The sequence below is a fragment of the Dendropsophus ebraccatus genome, chromosome 10 (assembly GCF_027789765.1).
Source record: "Dendropsophus ebraccatus isolate aDenEbr1 chromosome 10, aDenEbr1.pat, whole genome shotgun sequence".
Lineage (NCBI taxonomy): Eukaryota > Metazoa > Chordata > Amphibia > Anura > Hylidae > Dendropsophus > Dendropsophus ebraccatus.
In genome coordinates, this window is record NC_091463.1 from 25,840,162 (window position 1) to 25,861,716 (window position 21,555).

General features: G+C 44.9%; 1 protein-coding gene across 1 annotated transcript in view; it reads right to left on the bottom strand.

Annotated features, from left to right (window-relative positions):
* Positions 1-21,555, bottom strand: part of PTGS1 (prostaglandin-endoperoxide synthase 1) — an 80,698-nt gene that overhangs the window by 19,404 nt on the left and 39,739 nt on the right. Inside the window, exons 3-8 of the mRNA XM_069985784.1 lie at positions 13,308-13,424; positions 9,920-10,060; positions 9,516-9,659; positions 4,489-4,670; positions 2,625-2,708; positions 961-1,207 (exon numbers count right to left, since the gene is read on the bottom strand). Of these exons, the coding sequence (XP_069841885.1) occupies positions 961-1,207; positions 2,625-2,708; positions 4,489-4,670; positions 9,516-9,659; positions 9,920-10,060; positions 13,308-13,424 (915 nt within the window). The remainder of the gene's footprint in view (positions 1-960; positions 1,208-2,624; positions 2,709-4,488; positions 4,671-9,515; positions 9,660-9,919; positions 10,061-13,307; positions 13,425-21,555) is intronic.

A 21,555-nucleotide genomic window follows, 5' to 3' on the forward strand; every position in this document is an offset into this window, starting at 1 on the left:
AACATAGTAAATAAGGTTGAAAGAAGACAAGAGTCCATCAGGTTCAACCTAGGGAAACTTAACTGTGTTGATCCAGGGAAGGCAAAAACCCCCACGAGGCATATTATAAGTTATTGTACAGTATATCAATCAGCATGTGGTTTATAATGTAGAGTAAGTGCATAAACCTGAAAAAACAGCAGCAGTTTGTAGATACAGGATGGAACTGCAGATCCCCATAATGCAGTAGCGTAGTACAACAGGCTAGAATAGGGAAGCAGGGCTGCTGTCAGAGGTCTGTGTGGTCACATGACAGAAATAGGGAAGGGGTGTGTGCTCTGCATGGACCAATCAGGAAGTCAGAATCACAGAGCTGTGCAGGAGGACAGTGACAGAAGCCTCTCTATACAGCAGTGTCAATGGCTGAGTGTAAGTGCAGGCACATTATAGCAGCAGTGTGTATAGCTGAGTGTAAGTGCAGGCACATTATAGCAGCAGCGTGTATAGCTGGGTGTGAGTGCAGGCACATTATAGCAGCAGTGTGTATAACTAAGTGTAAGTGCAGGCAAATTATAGCAGGAATGGAGGGGAAACACAAGGGCTGACAGAGACTGCAGGGAGCATGAAGGAATAAGCAGGGCATATGTGGGCACATAAATGTAGCACTCTCTGACCAGGGAGTGAGGGGTTACAGCTATAAAGAGATTGCCTCCACAGTCTTGTCCCCTGATACAAGCCCCAGCCTGAAGTGTGAGTGCAGACCATACCCCTCCCCCACTCCTCCTTCTATCCAGTAAAGGGAGCTCTTAAACCAAAGCAATGCTCTTAAACCAAGTCACAATTTTGAAAAACTGTGATCTCTTCGTGCAAAACGCTCTTAATCCAAGTTACTCTTAAACCAAGGTACCACTGTATTAATGATACTATAAGAGGTTAATAAAACAGCCTTACATTTGTATTACATGGTTACTAGTCACTCACCTATGAGGATAAGTCTTGCCGTCTGAAATAACTGTTCATCATCCCATATAGGATGTTCCTTTTTTAAAATATCACAGACCCGATTGTGTTCGCGAAGCCATATGGTGGCATACATCATCAGTCCAGGGAGAAGACCGAACACCTCCTGCCCCATAGCAAATCTCTTTTCAATGGGAACATTCTCCGGGTAGATCATGTGAACTGGAGCATCGACCACTGTTGGTGGATACATATCTCCATTTATTATCTGAAGTACAAACAGACCCGTGAAGAAAAGCTTTTTTTAGCTCTATGTTAGAATGAAACTGGTGAAAACTAGAGAAATGTTATCAAGACACCGCAATACGGAGTTGTTAATACAAGCGCTATCAGGACAATGCCAGGGCTGCAGTGCCGCAACTTGAAGATCGCAATGTCACACTACACCATTGCAGCTTCTGCATGTAACATACTCACAATATGACCGGCTCGATTTCTAGTCACGTTACTCATAACTGTGCCATCATAGACACCAACATATGTTGTGTGTGTGATCTTGACTTGCTTGCAAATTTATGTTGCACAACTAAATTGCAATATTGTCGTAGCCTTAAATGCATGTGATATATTGCAGTGTTTCTACTATGGGACCCCGGCCTAACATGTACCGTTATGTACCTCATCTGGTTCCTAATTTTTTTCCTTATGCTTTAAAAGGAGAACTTTTAGTTTACGATGTAACTGCATAAGGCTAGACAGTGATTCTCGAGTGATCAGGAACCCAATTTTACCCCAGAAATGGGGCTGTGCTGTGACCCACAAAAGTCCACAACCACAACCCCACAGATAATCCTGGATGGCTCTTTTGCTACTATAAGGACAGGTTCGAAACCACTTGTTCATTGCAATTCTGTCCCATTTATTTGAATGGGTGTTGCAGTCTTGCCACCAGCTAACACAAAGCAGTGTAGCCCTAACCTACGGCTTTCTACCTGCTTGGACCAGTTTCGGAAGAACATAACACAGCCACATTTTTGCATCAAAGATCCAACAAGAAACTTTCCTGATTTGCAGTCTTGTAGGATAAGCTTTTTGCAATTTTTGTTTGGTGGTAGTATTGTGCTACATAGTAGGAAAAGTCCTCAAAAAAAAAGAAAAAAAACAAAAAACACTGGGTAACAGTCCCCTATTTTTACAGGCAGTCCATGAATGTCCAACCAAATAGTTGGCAACCCTGATTGGTCTACAACATTCCCTGTTTCTACTATGCCTGTGGGGAAGGTGGGTATAGCCCAGAGCCAAAGGGGGGGTAGCCTGGTTATGAGGGCAATTCTGGGCCCAATGTGACACTGGTGTTGGTTGCCTTGTGGTCCAAGCCCTTATGTTAGGTTGCTATGAGGTGGCAAATGGGTTTCCACATTCATATCATATCTTCTAGATCACCAGCGTATGTCAGGACTATTCCCATTGACTTAGGACGTAGTCCTCTATTAAGACTATTAGTAGAGATAATAAAAAGCTGTCTAATAGTACTAGACTTGGTTGCAGCACTAATATAAAAAAGTTATACATATATATAATGGAAAATCGAGTAATGTTCTTCAAAATAAAGATTTTCAATGGTCATGGAGCAGAAGCATATCCTTATGAATATCTCCACATAATAAGCATAGTATTATACAGACCTGATACTTCAATTTGCCGTCTTTAAAGAGTCGCAGGGCATGTTGGCGCTCCAAAGTATCTCCATATACATGGCTGAGGTCAACCTAGAAAAGATAGACAAGCAGTTCATCATATTGATGTGACCAATTAGAAGGAAACACCACATTCCGCTCCATCAGCCATTACCATTAATGAGATGGAAACCACTAAATTGATCACGTTAATAGATACAATGTGTCACAGTAAAACATCTGTCCAGAAGAGCGATCACATAAATAACAGATAAATATTTTATAGTCAGTGATGCTGAAAGTTCATCTGTAAATCATAAAATGTGTGTGGCCCTCAGAACAGTTTCCAACAACAACAATATCTTTATTTTTTAATTAAGAGAAGCAATATAATGAATGAATTCTAATATATACAATATAAGGCTATGTTCAGACACTGTAAGAGACCGGGCCACAAAACGGCCTGTCTCAGAAAAGATAATCCCGGCTGGTACTGCAGTACCGAACGGATGATATTTAGCACCGCTTAGTTCTGATGCGAGCAATCTGTGCGCGCCTGCATCAGAACTCCCCACTGACAGGGTTTTCTGCAGCCACTATTCAATGAATAGCAGCTGCAGAAAACTGACATGTCAGTTTCTCGCGGCGCCGCTAGGGATCCCGGCAGGAGTGTATACTATGTGTACACACTCCGGCCGGATTCCCTCAGCCTGCAGCACATTGTAAGTTCCGTACTAATCACGGGCGTTGCAACAACTGCCGTGATTACTGTGGAACTTACTTTGTGTGAACATGGCCTAAATGAACGAATTCTAATATATACAATATAAATGTAATATATACAATATAAAGGAATACATTCTAATGTATACAATATAAAAATATATTAAGAATTTAAGAACAACAAGTCGAGCTAATCTTCCCCAAATGAATTTTAGGAGGTTCGCCCATCACTACTTTAGACGTGTGAGGTGGAGACATGGTCAGAATACTAACCGAGAGAGATTTTTTTTTGGCCAGGGGATTTGCTTTTAAGTAAATGTGCGGGGAAAAAACATACTCACCTGCTGCAGCTGTGCTCCCCTCCAGCTTCTCCCTCTGTCTTCTGGCTTTGCAAGAGCATGAGTGATGTCACTTGTGCACTGCAATGCTGGGGGTGGGGAGAGCACCCTCTTGTGGCTGGAGGCATAATGCTGCCTCAGGACAGAAAAGTGATTTTCAAACACAGCGTTGTATATAAGTTTATACAGATTAGGAGCGCATACAGTTTAAAAGCCAGCGTCATTTTCCAGACGCGCATCCGGAGTTGTCTGGAATTCCAGATGCCCCCATAGGGAAAAATCCTGAAGAGTGTCCGTACCTAATAGAACCCTTGGGGTTAGGAAATCTATCTGGATAAGAAATCTGGATAGATTTTTCTGACGTTTGAAGGAGGCCTAAGGGCTTGATCATAAACTGTAAACAAGCGCCAATCTGCTAGATCAGCGCTTGTTTACTGTGGAAGTGATAATCAGCCAAATCAGCCTGATGTGGCCGCTTATCGCTCCGTGTAGAGTTTATTCCTGTACAATCAGTTTGTGCCAGTCAGGCTTCAGAAGTCAAGGAGCGAGACAGTCCTACGTATCATCGCCAGGTATTTACACCTTATCTGATGCTCATCCAAGTGGAGCATGTCAGACTTATAACTTATAGCTGGCAGATATTACCACACCCACAGATTCAGAATGTTACTGGGCCAAGGTACTCCGAGAACTCACACAGAGGTCTGATATCTCAGCGGCCAGGACTCCTCTCATTATTAATGTCTAATAATCTGCTTCTCCTCCATCAACAGTTCTTCTAAATAGAACGCCAAATAGGTTGCATAACTTACCCCATGACCGAATCCTTTGATGAAGCCTCGTCCCATCCTCCCGAACGTCTTGAAGAACTGATGAGTAAAATGTTGGGCAAAGAAGGCGAACATTAGGTTTGTTTTCTGTGGATCAGGGATGAACTTTTCTCTTTTCAGAAACTTCTCGACCAGCATAGTGGCATTGGGTAGCTGGAGTTTTCCTGAACAAAAAGTCATAAAAGTGACATACTTTGGCAATGGTGAATTCACATGAGGCAAAAAACAAAAAAACTTCTATTAATAGTCAACACATCTCAATGAAAAAAAGATTGTTTGGCCAACAGTTATAGGCCCTATTACACAAAGAGATTATTGGCCATTACGGCCAATAATCACTTTGTGTTATAAAAGGCAACGATCAGTCGGCTGATCATTGTCTTTCAACATGTTGAAAGACTAATGACTATGATAGCAACGATCTGCTGCCGTTGATCTGTGCAACAGGAGCGGCGACAGCAGACGGCCGCTATCTCCTATGGGCTCCCTGGACGATCTTAAGGCCCCCCTCCCCTGCACTTACCCCCTCGCTGTTGACGCGTGTAATAGCACCAACAGCAAGTGAGCGCTAATCTGACAGGTCGGCACTCGCTTGCTGTGTAATCGCCTTGTAATAGGGGCTTATCTCTTCTGTCCTCTCCATACACATAAACATTCAGAATAGCCAAGTGTTCCTGTGTTCTCTATAAGGAGAGTAGCGGTCAGACTGCTGTGGTGGTGGCTTATCACTCCAAAAACAAAGGGGTCAGGTAATGAAATTCCATTACAACCGACCCCTATCTCCACCGATATCATCTGTCAATGGGGTCTCGAGCGACCGACGGAAGAACCTGCTGCTAGTAGTGGCTTGAGCCAGCATTAGTATAAAGTGTATAAGGGCCTTAAAAGAGTAAGTGCCTGTGATCTGAGTTACTTCCAATCCCGGCCATTGCAGCAGAATGTTAGCTAGCCATGTATAGTGGATATAAGCCGATTTAGTAACAATAAATTATTGAAGGATAAGCTGTTAAAGAACGCTAACATGAAACATTATTAGCTATTTGCTTTCTCCTATGCCCCATTTTCTATAAGCTCTATTTGGCAGAATCTGCCCCTGGCTGCCATTATCTTGCATTTGCAGCTGAATAGTTGTGTAATCTGTCATGGAACCATTGGCGCCAGATGGTTATAAGACTGCAATGGAATGAAGGGAAATCTTGGTGTCTTTTGTGATGATTCTGGTTGTTGCTAATGTGTTTACAAGCATTAGACACGCACATTTAGCTATAGCAATAAATCACACACAATGCAGGTGCCAACATAGCCTGCAGCCGTGCCCAGACCATGCATTCAGGTAAAGCAGTTTAATGATCTCGGTCATGGGTGGATTGCATAAATCCTTATTATTCAGGCACTGACAAGAATCACTAGAAGCGGGAACATTTATTCTGTAATTCTATAATTGATTTTGAACAGCAGCAGAACATAGTGACAGAGACTCTAAAAAAATAAATAATGTATGGCTTATCCACAAGATGGGCCATTAGTATCTGATCCCAGGGTGCCAACATCCAGCATCCCATGTGATCGGATGATTGCCACAGCCACGGTGCCTGAAAGTAAACAATGCCTCAGTTTCATACATTGTGTAGTGGTGGTGCCAAGTTACTGTGGTGCAGCTCCTATTCACCTTGAAGGGAGCGCACTGTAGTAACCTGGTGCCATCACTACACAGTTCTGGCCCATGTGCAGTAGTAAGTCTGGGCCAATGTATAGAGCTGAGACTTCAAGGTATTGTGTCTTCTTTACAAAAAGGTGCTGCGGCTGTGCTGATCGGCAGATTTGTGGGGTGCCAAGTGGCAGTACCCGGTCCATCAGCTTTTACTGGCCTATCCTACTCTGATTGACAACCTTCTGCACAGTGCATAGTGATACGCCCCTGAAGAACGGTCTCTGCCACTATGCCCTAAGGAATAATAAAGTAGTGGTAGATACCACTACCAGGGGCAATAAGCATAAACCAGATTTACAATAAACGGGTTATCCCAATCATGATAACGGGGCCTCTTGTTCTTCAAGTGAAAAATGCAGCAGCCCAGCCAAGACTTGAGATCTCATAGAGAGTGAATGGAGAAATGGCCATCTTCAGGCTTCTTTGGAAGCCCCATAGAAGTTGAAAAGGAACAATGAATTCGTTCTTGTGATTGATAGGTGTGCCATTTGGTGGACCCTCATTGATCAGATACTTATTATAAGGATTTGATACGTTTTAATTATGGGAAAACCCATTTAAAGAATACTTTTTTTTTTACATTTTAGAGAGACAAAATGTTTTGGTCCGTCAGGGTCTAAGCATTCAGCCTGCTCTCTCCTGGCTCTGTGTTATGTGACCTGGATGACTGGATAATGTAAGACTATGGGGCCGGCCAGGTCAGAAAGGGACACAGACCCCAGAGTGAACATGCAACATGCAAACTTCCCAGCTCATTCTCCTGATCGGTGGAGGTCAGAACACTCAGACCGCAACCAACTAAAACTTTTGACATCACTCTGAAATTTTGTTTTCATGACAGTGAAAGCATTTCTCTATATATTAGTCTATATAATAGTCCAGGAATGGGGAACCTTCGGCTCTCCTGCTGTTGCAAAACTACAATTCCCATCATGCCTGGGCAGCCGAAGCTTTCGCTTCGGCTGCCCAGGCATGATGGGAATTGTAGTTTTGCAACAGCAGGAGGGCCGAAGGTTCCCCATCCCTGTTTTAGTCCTTAGCATTATGGCACTTGTTGGCTGTCAGAGAGTCCTTTACAGTTTTCCACACATGGCAGCACTCCTGGCCACCTCTTCTACAGGAAGCTCCAGCATGACCCCTAAATCAGCACTGTGCCCCCTCCATGCCATCTACCTATCCCAATGTGTGGGCACACCCTAGTGATATGCCTTTACAGAACCCTTCAAACAAGAATTCTTCAGCTGTCTTCTTTTTCATGTTTCAGTTATGGATGCTACAACACATTCTCTGCTCTAATACTCTGTTTTGTCATAGTCATGAACCAGGAGGAGGATGAACAGACCTATATGCCCCGCAGACAGGGAACTTCTGCAGTCCACAGATGTTACTTGATCTGTAACTAGTATTTGGCTTTCTTAAACATGTACAGATTTCTCTGGAAAGTTTTCCAATGCTTTTTTTTTCACATTTAAGGTAGTGATGGGCTGACTGTATATAATGCTCCCACACCTTGCCGAGTCATGGCGGAAGGCAGCACACAAGTATCTGCAGATTCCTGGGCTGCTGCAAGATCAACAAACTTGTGTGATAACCGGGAGAATAAATGGTGGGGCAGAAAGCTCACAGTCAGAGGGAACATCACATTTTTCTCTCGTTGCATCATGCTTGGATAGTCAGGAAATGTTCTCCACATACGCAGGAAAGAATTAACAGCCCACAGAAGTGAGCTGGGTGATGTAAGAATAATGGTGGGCGTCATCCCAAGGTTCTGTCTGCATGCTCACGCAATGTTCAGTTACCGGTAGACCCTGCTCTGACCAATAGATTTGACAATTTCCCCTTTTTCTTCCTAGGTTTATATCAGGTAAAAGCATCAAGCTGTATAACAATGCAGAAATGTTCCACCTTAGCACATATGGAATATGGAATAAGTGGAAATCCCTGTTGTATGTATCCGCATCCCACAACCTCGGCAATTTATTTATTATACATTACCGCATTGCGGACACAGTTTGGTAGAGTGCCCAATATGAGAAGTTTTACCTCCGAGACAATAACGAGACAGAAGTAGAGTCCCAGGGAGCAAGGAAAGGTAATATCCTCCATGCTCTCTGAATAGCCCCTTGTTGTTGGCCAAAATGAGAAAAACATAGCTGCTTTTTTTTGTTCTTCTTCATCTTCTCTTTTTTTTTTATTTTACAAAAATAGCACCACACAACGGTCCTTAGGTTATTTGTGGTATTACACCTGGGCTCTATTCACCTCAAGGGAACTGAGCTGCAATACCACACATAAACTGGGGAAAAGTGTGGCACTGTTCCTGGAAAAAGCAGCCATGTTTTCTTATCCTGGCCAGCCCTCTTAAGTCCTCATGCAAATAAAACCTATTTTTATGAAGCAGAAGGACTCTATTTTGCCACAGGACACAAAGTGCTACACGCTGTACAGAGAACAGCAAATTCCATTGACTTGATAGCATAACTATGACTACTTCACTCTAGTTATTGTGAATGGATCCTCATCAATCAATAGGTTATGGATTATAACAATCTTTTATAACTTATTATGTAAACGCCATGCTACCAATAACTTATTATCGTCTCCCTTTCTATTATATCTGTGTGTACTATACATATTAGAAGTTACCATAGTACTGATGATAATTTATAATAACACTGAATACAATTCTATAGTCTTTATATGATTATATATTCACGGAGCATGTCATATTGCTTAATGAGGACTACAACCCTGCTAACACCATTTACAACACCTTTTAATCATGTCTGGTGACACACAGTGGGGCCAGCCAGGTTTGTACAGACATGTATATTAACTTCCTACATCTGTCTATCATTAATATGACCAATGTTTGACTCCTAAATCACTGAATTGTCTGCTAACAACCTTAAAGGGGTTATCCACCTAAACTAAAAAATGAAATCCTCACCAAGTCCCCCTGAGTATTTTGAGCCATCTACTCACTTTCTTGCTGCGGCAATTCCTAAGTTTTTCTAAAAGTCGATCTATATCCAAGATGGCACCGGCCACAAAATTACATTTCCCATCATGCATCTCCCTGATTGGTCCATTTGCGTACTCACCCCCTTTTTTTTCTTACCCACTGCTGTCATAACTAATGCACAGTAAACACAGGACTGTTTTTTTCACAGATTTTGCAACACATCACCCCAGTATGTATTCCGTACTAGCTGATGATGTAGCATAGTGTAGCTATGTGCTGCATAACATGCATTTGTTTACTGATGCACTGTAGATAGGCTTTCGTTCACCTTACCTTTTGTCCCCATTGGTGTAGGACAGTCGTCTGGGATGGGTGGGAGCACCCTTGTGAAGTAGCTGACATTGGAATAGGCCTCCCAGCTGATGTAACCATAGGCTGAATTATACGTCGGAGGACTTGGTATCAAATTGGATCGCACTAAAATATTTTTTGAATAAAATAAACAAAGATTAATTATAGGATTTATTATAGGGGTTATTTGCATGACGATTATAGTAAGCAACCACCAGAGGTGGACAAACTGAACTTGTAAACCCAGGTTAGGTCTGAACTGCTATCACCAATTAAACCCGTACCCAAGTTATCCCCACATTTTCTTACCCCTAGCCCTTGAATGAGTTTTGTCTGTGCCCCAGGGGTCTACTGGCAGTTAATCATTATATACAATAAGATCTTACCTGATAAAACCAGCCTTACAATGGTATCACGGATAAAAGTGTTATTTATTATATCCCAAAACCATTTAAACCGGGTCAGGATGTAGTGATAAAAACTAGGGCTCGGCCGCACAAATTCTCGGATCCTTGTCAATAATTCAGCTGCAATTAAAGTGAAATTATGTTAATTCTACATACTTTAGATATATAGTAGTTATTAACACAAAGCTATGTTTATATCATTGACCTCCAATTATACTACATCCTACCACAGGGCTGGATCCATGGATGGAAGATTGGGGTGATCACCCACCATTAGGCTGGGGGAAGCAGTAAATAGGGGAGGCAGGAGAGCTGTCCTGTGTAGAGGCTCTTAACATTGCTCTTATAAAGTACTTATATATTAGCCACTCAGAGGTGGCATTATAACTAGTAGCTACTAGATATTTTGCTGGGGTGCCCCTGCTCATTAAGTTTATAGGCTGGGAAGAGCAGCACAATTTTTGAGCATTATATAACTTGTATATTGTATTTTTCATCAGTTTACCCTCTGCAGGCTTTAGCTCTTATTTTCAGTTTTCTGGTAGGTGGAGCCAAGCCTCCGTGAGGTCTCTCATACTCTGAACAGACAGAGAACAGAGGTTCCTGTCCTTCTAAGTCTTTATAGTACAGGCTAAGAAACTGCAGCAGCATGAAGGGCATTATAGAGCAGTACTGAACAGACTAAGCTGTGAATCCAGCACTGAGATGAAATTTAATACTCTCATTTTTATTTCTTTGCAGTCTCTTTGCTTCAGGTTCTCCTAAATGACTCCCATCTCCTTTCTTGCCCCTCTTTTCTCCATAGACTTGTATGGGCAGCATGCAACCAGATCCCTCAGTGAAGTGCTATTCTATTGTGATTTTGCTGGGTATATTCCTGCAATTTACTCATGCAATGAAAATTTCCCTGTATAGGACAATGCAAATTTATAAAATTAAGTCACTATGTGGAATAATAATAATACCAATAATAACCTGTATCTATATGCATGACATCAACATGTTGCATAGGCAGAAAAAAATAACCATGAACATGTTCCATAAGTATCACATTCTGTATGGTGTCTTTCTTTTCGATATCTTATTACCATCAGGGAGCTGTACACCTTGGCACAGCAAAAAGTTTGCATTGCACAAAGTTTTGTGTGACTTGGAATGCCTATGCTGTTTCTATTGGAAGCATTAGGAGTATAAATTTCAGTATTACTGAACCTGCTCTATGGAGGGGTGGTTCACATGCCCTTATTGCAAGCTGCTGATCCTGAAGGGGTAGATCTCACTTCTTCTAGATATCCCTACTAGACAGCTGTAAGGAGCAAATAATCTGTCGGAAAGGAATGGAATTGGAAGTGGTCCTTTCCTATGCCATAAATCTCCATTCACATCTCTAGGGCTTACATACCATAGTAGCAGACTTTGTTGTATCTAGGTTGGGATTTAACCGGTTTTCTCCTGTTCTCCTGAACCAGTTGTTAAGGTAACAGTCAGTTCATAGAATGGGCATAGAGTTAAACAATCAGTGGCCGGCTACTGTAAGGAAGGCTCCCTGCTGCACCAATATCTGTGATTATAATATCATATAATATCATCAACTTTTCCAAGGTGCCAGGCCTGACTAGCAGAGGCCAGAGCGGCATTTGTTATGGATAGTATGAGCATGGAGACAGGTGAGTATGTTATACCTGTTATATTTAGGGGGGGGGGGGCATTGTATTGAAATTACCTGAGAGGGCAAAGGTAATTGAGAGGGTAGGGTACAGTATATTAAAGTCAATTGAGGGCACAATATATTCAAATGAAATTGCAGTCTGGAGACAAAGTGTATGGAGCTGTTGTTTTTAAGGGGCACAGTGTGTCATAAGCGCCATGTAGAAAACTTGTTAAAAATCCCCCACCCGGATGTATGAAATAAAAGTATGTTAAAGGACTAAATAAGGTTTAGGAGGGAGGTGTTTTTAGTAAGAAACTGAACTCAAAAACAAGAAGACACAGTGAGAGATTAGTTGGAGGAAAGATCAGAAGCAACATGAGACAATATTACTTTACTGAAAGAGTAGTAGATGCTTGGAACAAACTTCCAGCAGATGTGGTTGGTAAATCTACAATAACAGAATGTAAACCTGCCTGGGATAAACATATACCTATCCTAAGATAATAAGAAGGGAAATACTACTAGGTCAGAATAGATGGACCCAGTGGTCTTTTTCTGTTTCTATCCTTTATTAGTGGAGGCCTACTCCACTACCCATGTCGGAAATTAACTCATGCATGTAAGAAGATTCTCACTTTTCCCAGGTAGTTAGGGGTGAAGTTGTGTTAACCAGAATTAGAGAAGGAACCATTTTTATCTTTCTATTGGTCCTTTCTTTTCTTTGTATACCCATTGCATCTAATATACACAAGGGGGGAGATTTATCAAACATGGTGTAAAGTGAAACTGGCTCAGTTGCCCCTAGCAACCAATCAGATTCCACCTTTCATTTTTCAATGTCTGTGAGGAATGTGTCTGTGAGGAATAAAAGGTGGAATCTGATTGGTTGCTACTGGCAACTGGGCCAGTTTCCCTTTCGCCATGTTTGATAAATCACCCCCAAGGTCTCCTTCATGTGCTGAAATTACTTTTCATCCAGCAGTTTCTGAGGAACTGTTTCCTCTTCCTAAGGCTATGTTCACATTATGTGAACAACTGGCCGGTCTCTGCCTAGATCATCCCGACTAAAGTACCGGTCGGATGATCTTTCCGGCCGCAGGGTTCTGATGCGGGCGCATCAGCGTGCGCCCGCATCAGAACTTCCCATACCGCACAATGAAGCAAGCGGCAGGAGCCGCTCGCTTCATTGTGTGAACTGACAAGGTTTCCTACGGTCGCAATTCATTGACATGTCAGTTATTTGCGGCGCCGCAATGGATCCCGGCCGGAGCGTATACGATGTGTATACGCTCCGGCCGGGATCCCAAAGATCAATAGGCAGTGTTCACAGGTGTACAAAGTACGGCCATTGTTGCCAATGGCAACAACGGCCGTACTTTACGTAGTGTGAACATAGCCTAAATGTTTAGATATTGGATATCAAAGGAGCTTCTAAGAAGAGATATGTCTAGGAGGATTGAGAGGGTCAGTTCAGTGAACAAAGCGTTACCTTCCTTGAATGGTTAAAAAATACACCTAATGTTATTGAGAAGAACTCGGGCTGACACCCGATTGTTATTTCTGCAAAGGAAGGTATGCCTAACAAACACACGTACAGTACTCAGTGGAGTTGTTTCACTCGTACCATATCCAAAGCTGCAGACTTTCTCAAGCGCTTGTGTTTTAGTACAGGAAACAAGTGTTAGATACGATAAAGAGGTTTGTTTCAGAACTTACGGATAGTGCAATTTCTCCCATAGTACCCAGTCCGAGTGCAGTCACATTCATATTGGTCCAGTTCATACCTCACGCACACACCTTTGTGCTGGCATGGGTAATAGCAGCATGGATTCACTAGAATTAAAATGAGAGGACACAAGTTATCACAGGGCTACAATAATGTACTGTCTATATGATACATTTACTCCAAATAAGAGCTATGACGTACACCCATATGGCGCTATACTTCAGACGCCTAGTATCACCATATAGCATTGCATTCTCCCATTTGACTCTCTTCACAAACCCTTTATGTGTAACGTGTAAATTAACTAAGGGTAGTATTACATGGCCTGATAAACGCAGTAAGAGATCGCCAATCTGCTAGATCGCAGAGTACATTACATGACTTGATGATCGTGCAGCAAGGGCAGCCCTTGCTCTACATTGAAAGTAAGAAATAATATACTTACCTGTCCACTCTGTGCCCTCCTGCCTGCTGAAGCTTCTGAACCTGTCTGTGCAGTGACAGGCCACTCAACCAATCATTATCTGAAATGGGACTGCAGCATGGTCAATGAATGGCTGAGCAGCCTATCACTTCAGAGATGGCTACAAAAGCTTCAGCGGAAGGTGCGGTGAGCTTGGGAACATGGGGGAAAAGGCAGCAGGAGGAGCATGGACAGGTAAGTACACATATTTATAGCTGTAGGGAGTTGGAGGGATATTGGAAGGGTATACTTGACCTAATAAAAGATGTTTTTGGCATTCCGCTGGGCCGCACGCCTAAACACTGTATAATGGGTCTTCTCAATGAGCTGCAGCTAGAGGATTGCACTGCTCTAGGTATTCAGCGTGTCTTATTCCAAGCCAGAAAGACTATAGCCTCCAAGTGGACCCACTCAGACTCTCCTACCTTAGAGGAATTTAAAAACAGAATGAATGCAGTGATAAGATTGGAGCGAGGGGTATACATTAAGAGGAAATGCATGCTCAAATTTGAGGCTATATGGGGGAGATGGATTGACACACCAGGGCTGCCCTCGCAACTCTTGCTGCGGATCTATAGGAACCCACTTCAGATGTTCTTTAACGCTCTGTAAAAATGTGATATTGAGATCGCCTATGAAGGTATATTTAGATATATGTAGTGGGACGCCCTATTTTTCTAGCCTGACAATATAGGACATGGGCTGCTCATGTGTGCTATTCTTGTGCGCGGAACTGTGGACATGTACAAGTTGTTTTAATTGATGTTTGATTTAGTTGGTGTAACAGTGCTTTGATGTTACTTATTTGATCAACTATAATGTTAACAGGGAGACAATATGTGCACATATGAAAGCTGAATCGCCAATCATTACCTATATGTACGGTTCTTACAGACTCCCTGCTCTTATTGTACTGTCGCTTTGTTATTTTTGTGTCCTGTTTGATTGTTTTTTCAAAAAAGGAAAAGCAAAGTTTTTTGTGACTTTAATAAAAAATGATCTGATTTAAAAATAAAACCACATATTTATAATTTTCTCTACGCTGTTATCAGCCATCACTGTGCATCACTATTACACATAGCGATATGCCGCCAGCAGAAGATTTTGCAATGATCAGCGATGGTTTGCTCTTTAGCTGATCGTTGTCTTTTTACACAGGGCAATATCTGCCCAAACTGGCCTGATTCGGCAGATTATCATTCAGTGTAATAGAACCCCAACTCTCTAATATGTGTGGGAGTGTCCCCATTCTGCCCCATTAGAAATAATGGAAGAGAGGGATCGGATATGTTCAGTTTCATCGTGTCCAGAGACGCCTGGTTGTGGCTTATTCCTCTCTTCCCTCTCTTTGCATGCATCTGTAACGGACAGCCAGACACGCTATAGACACTACAGCTGTGGTTCTCTGCTGCCACACAAAATAATTGACAGGTCTATTTTGTGCAGCCACTATTCAGTGAACAGCAGCCACACAACATAGCCTGTGCACACAATGTAAAGTACGGCTCCCAGCCGTACTTTACATTGTGCTCTATGGATAATTGGAGTGCAGGCACACCGAATGTGCCCGCATTCCAATTCAAATAAAGTGGTGTTTATCCAGCCAATACTATAGTATCAGCTGGGTGAACATCACACACATCAGCCGTTGTTTGACCCGTCCGGGTCAAACAACGGCTGATGTTTATACAGAGTGTGAACATGGCCTAAGAATTACACAAGAATAAAAAATAAAAAGCTTACTTACCTATGCTAGCAGCATGTAAAATACAACTCTTAATATGAAGGGTTTATGGCTACATTCACAACCAGCTATTTTTTTTTTAACAGCAAATCTTCCATACATCTGAATTACCACTATTATCATGCACAAAGCACATTCAATTCTACAAGCCCCCATTCTGAATAATGAAATAGCCGTAACAAATCAGCAGCATGTTAATATATCCTTACGATGCTATATTTGGCTGAAAACTTAAGATATTGATTTATTACCACCTTTAGGCTACAAAACAACATAAAAAACACACATGACATATAGAGATTAATTTCAAGCATGTCATAGTATTAATAGAAACAAGGATCGCTTGCAGTGCTGCACCCCAATTTCTGAAACTTAATATTATAAGTCTTTAACAAGGATAAGATCACCCCCAGTAACCAGATCATCTATTCACGAGCACACATACATTGTAGTGGAGGGCATATAGGGGAGGTATTTCATTGTTGTGTGGTTCAAGAAGCATCCTAGGCAAAGGGACTGCAGCTGCATCTCCGGTTACATTGTGTATATGATGTAGAGAAGTTTATACCCACAAGGCGCACTGCACGGCATCTCCTGGATGTGTCGGTACAGGTCCTACTGCTCTTTATTAGGAAACGTTACATGTGGTCACGTTCAGTGGGCAACCAGGATATTAACTGAGCTATGAAGGAGCGGACATCCTCTTAGGATACTAAACCTGAATCTTATTCTTATTTTCTGTGTAATTAAATTGTCCCAAGTTGTCAACCACTTCAAGCACAAGAGATGTCGGTTAGAGTTCTTTGCTTACGTTAAGAGAATGCACAAAATGCACTCCAGCAGTCTTATACCGTACTGTACAGGATGGGAGATGGTGGTGCACTGACTGTACTACTACTGTACACTCCAGCAGTCTTATACCGTACTGTACAGGATGGGAGATGGTGGTGCACTGACTGTACTACTACTGTACTGTATATGCTCTCCAGCAGTCTTATACCGTACTGTACAGGATGGGAGATGGTGGTGCACTGACTGTACTACTACTGTACTGTATATGCACTCCAGCAGTCTTATACCGTACTGTACAGGATGGGAGATGGTGGTGCACTGACTGTACTACTACTGTACTGTATATGCACTCCAGCAGTATTATACAGTACAGGATGGGAGGTAGTGGTGCACTGACTGTGCTACTACTACTGTACTGTATATGCACTCCAGCAGTCTTATACAGTACTGTACAGAATGGGAGATGGTGGTGCACTGCCTGTAATACTACTGTACTGTATATGCTCTCCAGCAGTCTTATACCGTACTGTACAGGATGGGAGATGGTGGTGCACTGACTGTAATACTACTGTACTGTATATACACTCCATCAGTCTTATACAGTACAGGATGGGAGATGGTGGTGCACTGCCTGTACTACTACTGTACTGTATATGCACTCCAGCAGTCTTATACAGTACTGTACAGAATGGGAGATGGTGGTGCACTGACTGTACTACTACTGTACTGTATATGCACTCCAGCAGTCTTATACAGTACTGTACAGAATGGGAGATGGTGGTGCACTGACTGTACTACTACTGCACTGTATATGCACTCCAGCAGTCTTATATAGTACTGTACAGGATGGGAGATGGTGGTGCACTGACTGTACTACTACTGTACTGTATATGCACTCCAGCAGTCTTATACTGTACAGGATGGGAGATAGTGGTGCACTGCCTGTACTACTACTGTACTGTATATGCACTCCAGCAGTCTTATACACTACTGTACAGAATGGGAGATGGTGGTGCACTGACTGTACTACTACTGTACTGTATATGCACTCCAGCAGTCTTATATAGTACTGTACAGGATGGGAGATGGTGGTGCACTGACTGTACTACTACTGTACTGTATATGCACTCCAGCAGTCTTATACAGTACTGTACAGAATGGGAGATGGTAGTGCACTGACTGTACTACTACTGTACTGTATATGCACTCCAGCAGTCTTATACAGTACAGGATGGGAGATGGTGGTGCACTGACTGTACTACTACTGTACGGTATATGCACTCCAGCAGTCTTATACTGTACAGGATGGGAGATAGTGGTGCACTGCCTGTACTACTACTGTACTGTATATGCACTCCAGCAGTCTTATACTGTACAGAATGGGAGATGGTAGTGCACTGACTGTACTACTACTGTACTGTATATGCACTCCAGCAGTCTTATACAGTACTGTACAGAATGGGAGATGGTGGTGCACTGACTGTAATACTACTGTGCTGTATATGCACTCCAGCAGTCCTATACAGTACAGGATGGGAGATGGTGGTGCACTGACTGTACTACTACTGTACTGTATATGCACTCCAGCAGTCTTATACAGTACTGTACAGGATGGGAGATGGTGGTGCACTGACTGTACTACTACTGTACTGTATATGCACTCCAGCAGTCCTATACAGTACTGTAATGTATGTGAAGCTTCACCAGTGCAAAACTTCCCAGGTACAACCCACCATCCACGCTTGCAGAAACATTCAGATACTGAGCAAAGTTTGAATTCTGAACGTTACTTTCAGGTAAATTTTTGTTCGAATTCCACGGTATTACTGTACGTCAAGACTGGGGCCCAAAAAGTGTGTGAGAGCCGAGCAAGAGTTTGAGAACCAAAGCAAACTTTCCTTGAAAATACTGTTTGAGTTCCGAGCAGCTTGAGAACTGAGGTACCCAGGGCCGTTTCTAGGACCGGGCAGGCCGGGCCACCGCACGGGGCTCTGACAGCTAAGAGGGCGCCCACTGGCGCCCGACACCGCCCAGCTCCTGCCCTGACCAAGTAATTGGCGCCCCCTCCGCCCAATGGCGGATTATAATGTGGGCGGTTTGGGCGGCCGCCCGGGGCCCAAGGCTCCGGGGGGGCCCGCGCCGCCCACATTAAGATCTTGCATAGCAGCGCCAGCAGCACATCACTTTCGGGGCCCAATGGGCCCCCGAGTGATGTTCTGCTGTGGCGCGCTGTCGTCGGAGTCCGCCGCGGCACCGCCCCCTCTCTCCTTGCCGTCTTTGCGGTGCCCGTACTTCTCTCCTGGCGGCGTGATGACGTCACATCCTGCGCGCCGCCAAGCAGAGAAGTTCGGGCACCGCGGGGCTGCACTGTGAGCTTCCGGCCTGCTCTCTCTGCCGGAAGCTCACCCTGGCTCCCTGCCGCCCGAATATACCCCCTGCCACCCGGCTGTACCCCTTGCCCCTTAGCTGCTCTCCATGCCGCCCCATCTTCTCCCCCTGCTGCTACCCCCATCATCTTCTCCCCCTGCTGCTACCCCCATCATCTTCTCCCCCTGCTGCTACCCCCATCATCTTCTCCCCCTGCTGATACCCCCATCATCTTCTCCCCCTGCTGCTACCCCATCATCTTCTCTCCCTGCTGATACCCCCATCATCTTCTCCCCCTGCTGCCACCCCCATCATCTTCTCCCCCTGCTGCTACCCCCATCATCTCCCCCTGCTGCCACCCCCATCATCTTCTCCCCCTGCTGCTACCCCCATCATCTTCTCCCCCTGCTGCTACCCCCATCATCTTCTCCCCCTGCTGATACCCCCATCATCTCCCCCTGCTGCCACCCCCATCATCTTCTCCCCCTGCTGCCACCCCCATCATCTTCTCCCCCTGCTGATACCCCCATCATCTTCTCCCCCTGCTGATACCCCCATCATCTTCTCCCCCTGCTGCTACCCCCATCATCTTCTCCCCCTGCTGCCACCCCCATCATCTTCTCCCCCTGCTGCTACCCCCATCATCTTCTCCCCCTGCTGCTACCCCCATCATCTTCTCCCCCTGCTGCTACCCCATCATCTTTTCCCCCTGCTGCTAACCCCATCATCTTCTCCCCCTGCTGCCACCCCCATCATCTACTCCCCCTGCTGCCACCCCCATCATCTTCTCCCCCTGCTGCCACCCCCATCATCTTCTACTCCTGCTGCCACCCCCATCATCTTCTCCCCCTGCTGCCACCCCCATCATCTTCTACTCCTGCTGCTACCCCCATCATCTTCTCCCCCTGCTGCCACCCCATCATCTTCTCCCCCGCTGCCACCCACATCATCTTCTCCCCCTGCTGATACCCCCATTATCTCCCCCTGCTGCCACCCCCATCATCTTCTCCCCCTGCTGCTACCCCCATCATCTCCCCCTGCTGCCACCCCCATCATCTTCTCCCCCTGCTGCTACCCCCATCATCTTCTCCCCCTGCTGCTACCCCCATCATCTTCTCCCCCTGCTGCTAACCCTATCATCTTCTCCCCCTGCTGCTAACCCTATCATCTTCTCCCCCTGCTGCCACCCCCATCATCTTCTCCCCCTGCTGCCACCCCCATCATCTTCTCCCCCTGCTGCCACCCCCATCATCTTCTACTCCTGCTGCTACCCCCATCATCTTCTCCCCCTGCTGCCACCCCATCATCTTCTCCCCCTGCTGCCACCCCCATCATCTTCTCCCCCTGCTGCCACCCCCATCATCTTCTCCCCCTGCTGCTACCCTTCATCATCTGCTGCCACCCCCATCATCTTCTCCCCCTGCTGCTACCCTTCATCATCTTCTCCCCCTGCTGCTACCCTTCATCATCTTCTCCCCCTGCTGCCACCCCCATCATCTTCTCCCCCTGCTGCTACCCCCATCATCTTTTCCCCCTGCTGCTACCCTTCATCATCTTCTCCTCCTGCTGCTACCCTTCATCATCTTCTCCTCCCGCTGCCACCCCCATCATCTTTTCCCCCTGCTGCTACCCCCATCATCTTCTCCCCCTGCTGATACCCCCATCATCTTCTCCCCCTGCTGCTTCCCTGCCTTCCCCGCTTCCCCCCCCCCCCCCCTCCCCGGCCTCATTTGCCCCAGCTTCTCCCCCTGTCGCCCCAGCTGCCTCCCTTCCCCAGTCACCCCCAGCTCCCCGCCTGCAGTTGAGTTGGGGCCGGAGAAGTCTTCATGATGCTGCGCCAAATAGAGAGGAAAGGAAAAAGTGAGCGACGGCAATCGGAGAAGACGTCACCTGTGAGTCATTAGTAACTGCACTGTAATCACTTATAGGCTGGGCTCACACACAGTATATTTCAGTCAGTATTGTGGTCCTCATAGCAACCAAAACCAGGAGTGGATAGAAAACACAGAAAGGCTCTGTTCACACAATGTTGTAATTGAGTGGATGGCCGCCATTTAATGGCAAATATTTGCTGTTATTTTAAAACAATGGCTGTTATATTGAAATAATGGACGTTATTTACTGTTATATGACGGCCATCCACTCAATTACAACGTTGTGTCAACAGATCCTTTCTGTGTTTTCCATCCACTCCTGGTTTTGGTTGCTATGAGGACCTGACATGAGGACCAAATACTGCCTGAAATATACATAGTGTGAACCCAGCCCTATAGTGTGCAGAGCCTGTGTACCATTGGGGTCTAAATGGGTCAGTGTTTTGTTTGCGGTAGTGTACTGACACAGCCCCGCGGTCACTACAGTACACTAGCGAAAACTTTTAAACTAGAACCCAACTACAACTGCAGGCACTACAACTCCCAGCATATTATGAGGGCTGCAGACTGTCAGTACATGCTGGGAGTTGTAGTGCATGTAGCTGTTGTAGTTTGGTCCTAGGTGCATCATACACTGGATTCTTTGTGGCATATAAGAATACATAGATCTGTGGGGGCTCAGTGCAGGGAAGTGACCCCAGAACATCACTAATAGGGGATAGAACAAAAACATCCCCCCTATCCCCTATTAGTGATGTTCTGGGGTCACTTCTATATACTGATCCCCCTCAGACCTATGTATTCTTATATACCCCACACAGCCTGCTGGGGTGGCTGGGGGGGGGGGGGGGGCCCAGGTTGGGTGGACAGCCCGGGGCCCAGGGTACATTTAATCCGCCACTGCCTCCGCCTCCCCTCCAGACCTCACTGATGTCCTCCAAGCTGCCGCCCCCCTCTCCCCCTCCGGACCTTACTGATGATCTCCTGCAAGCTGCCGG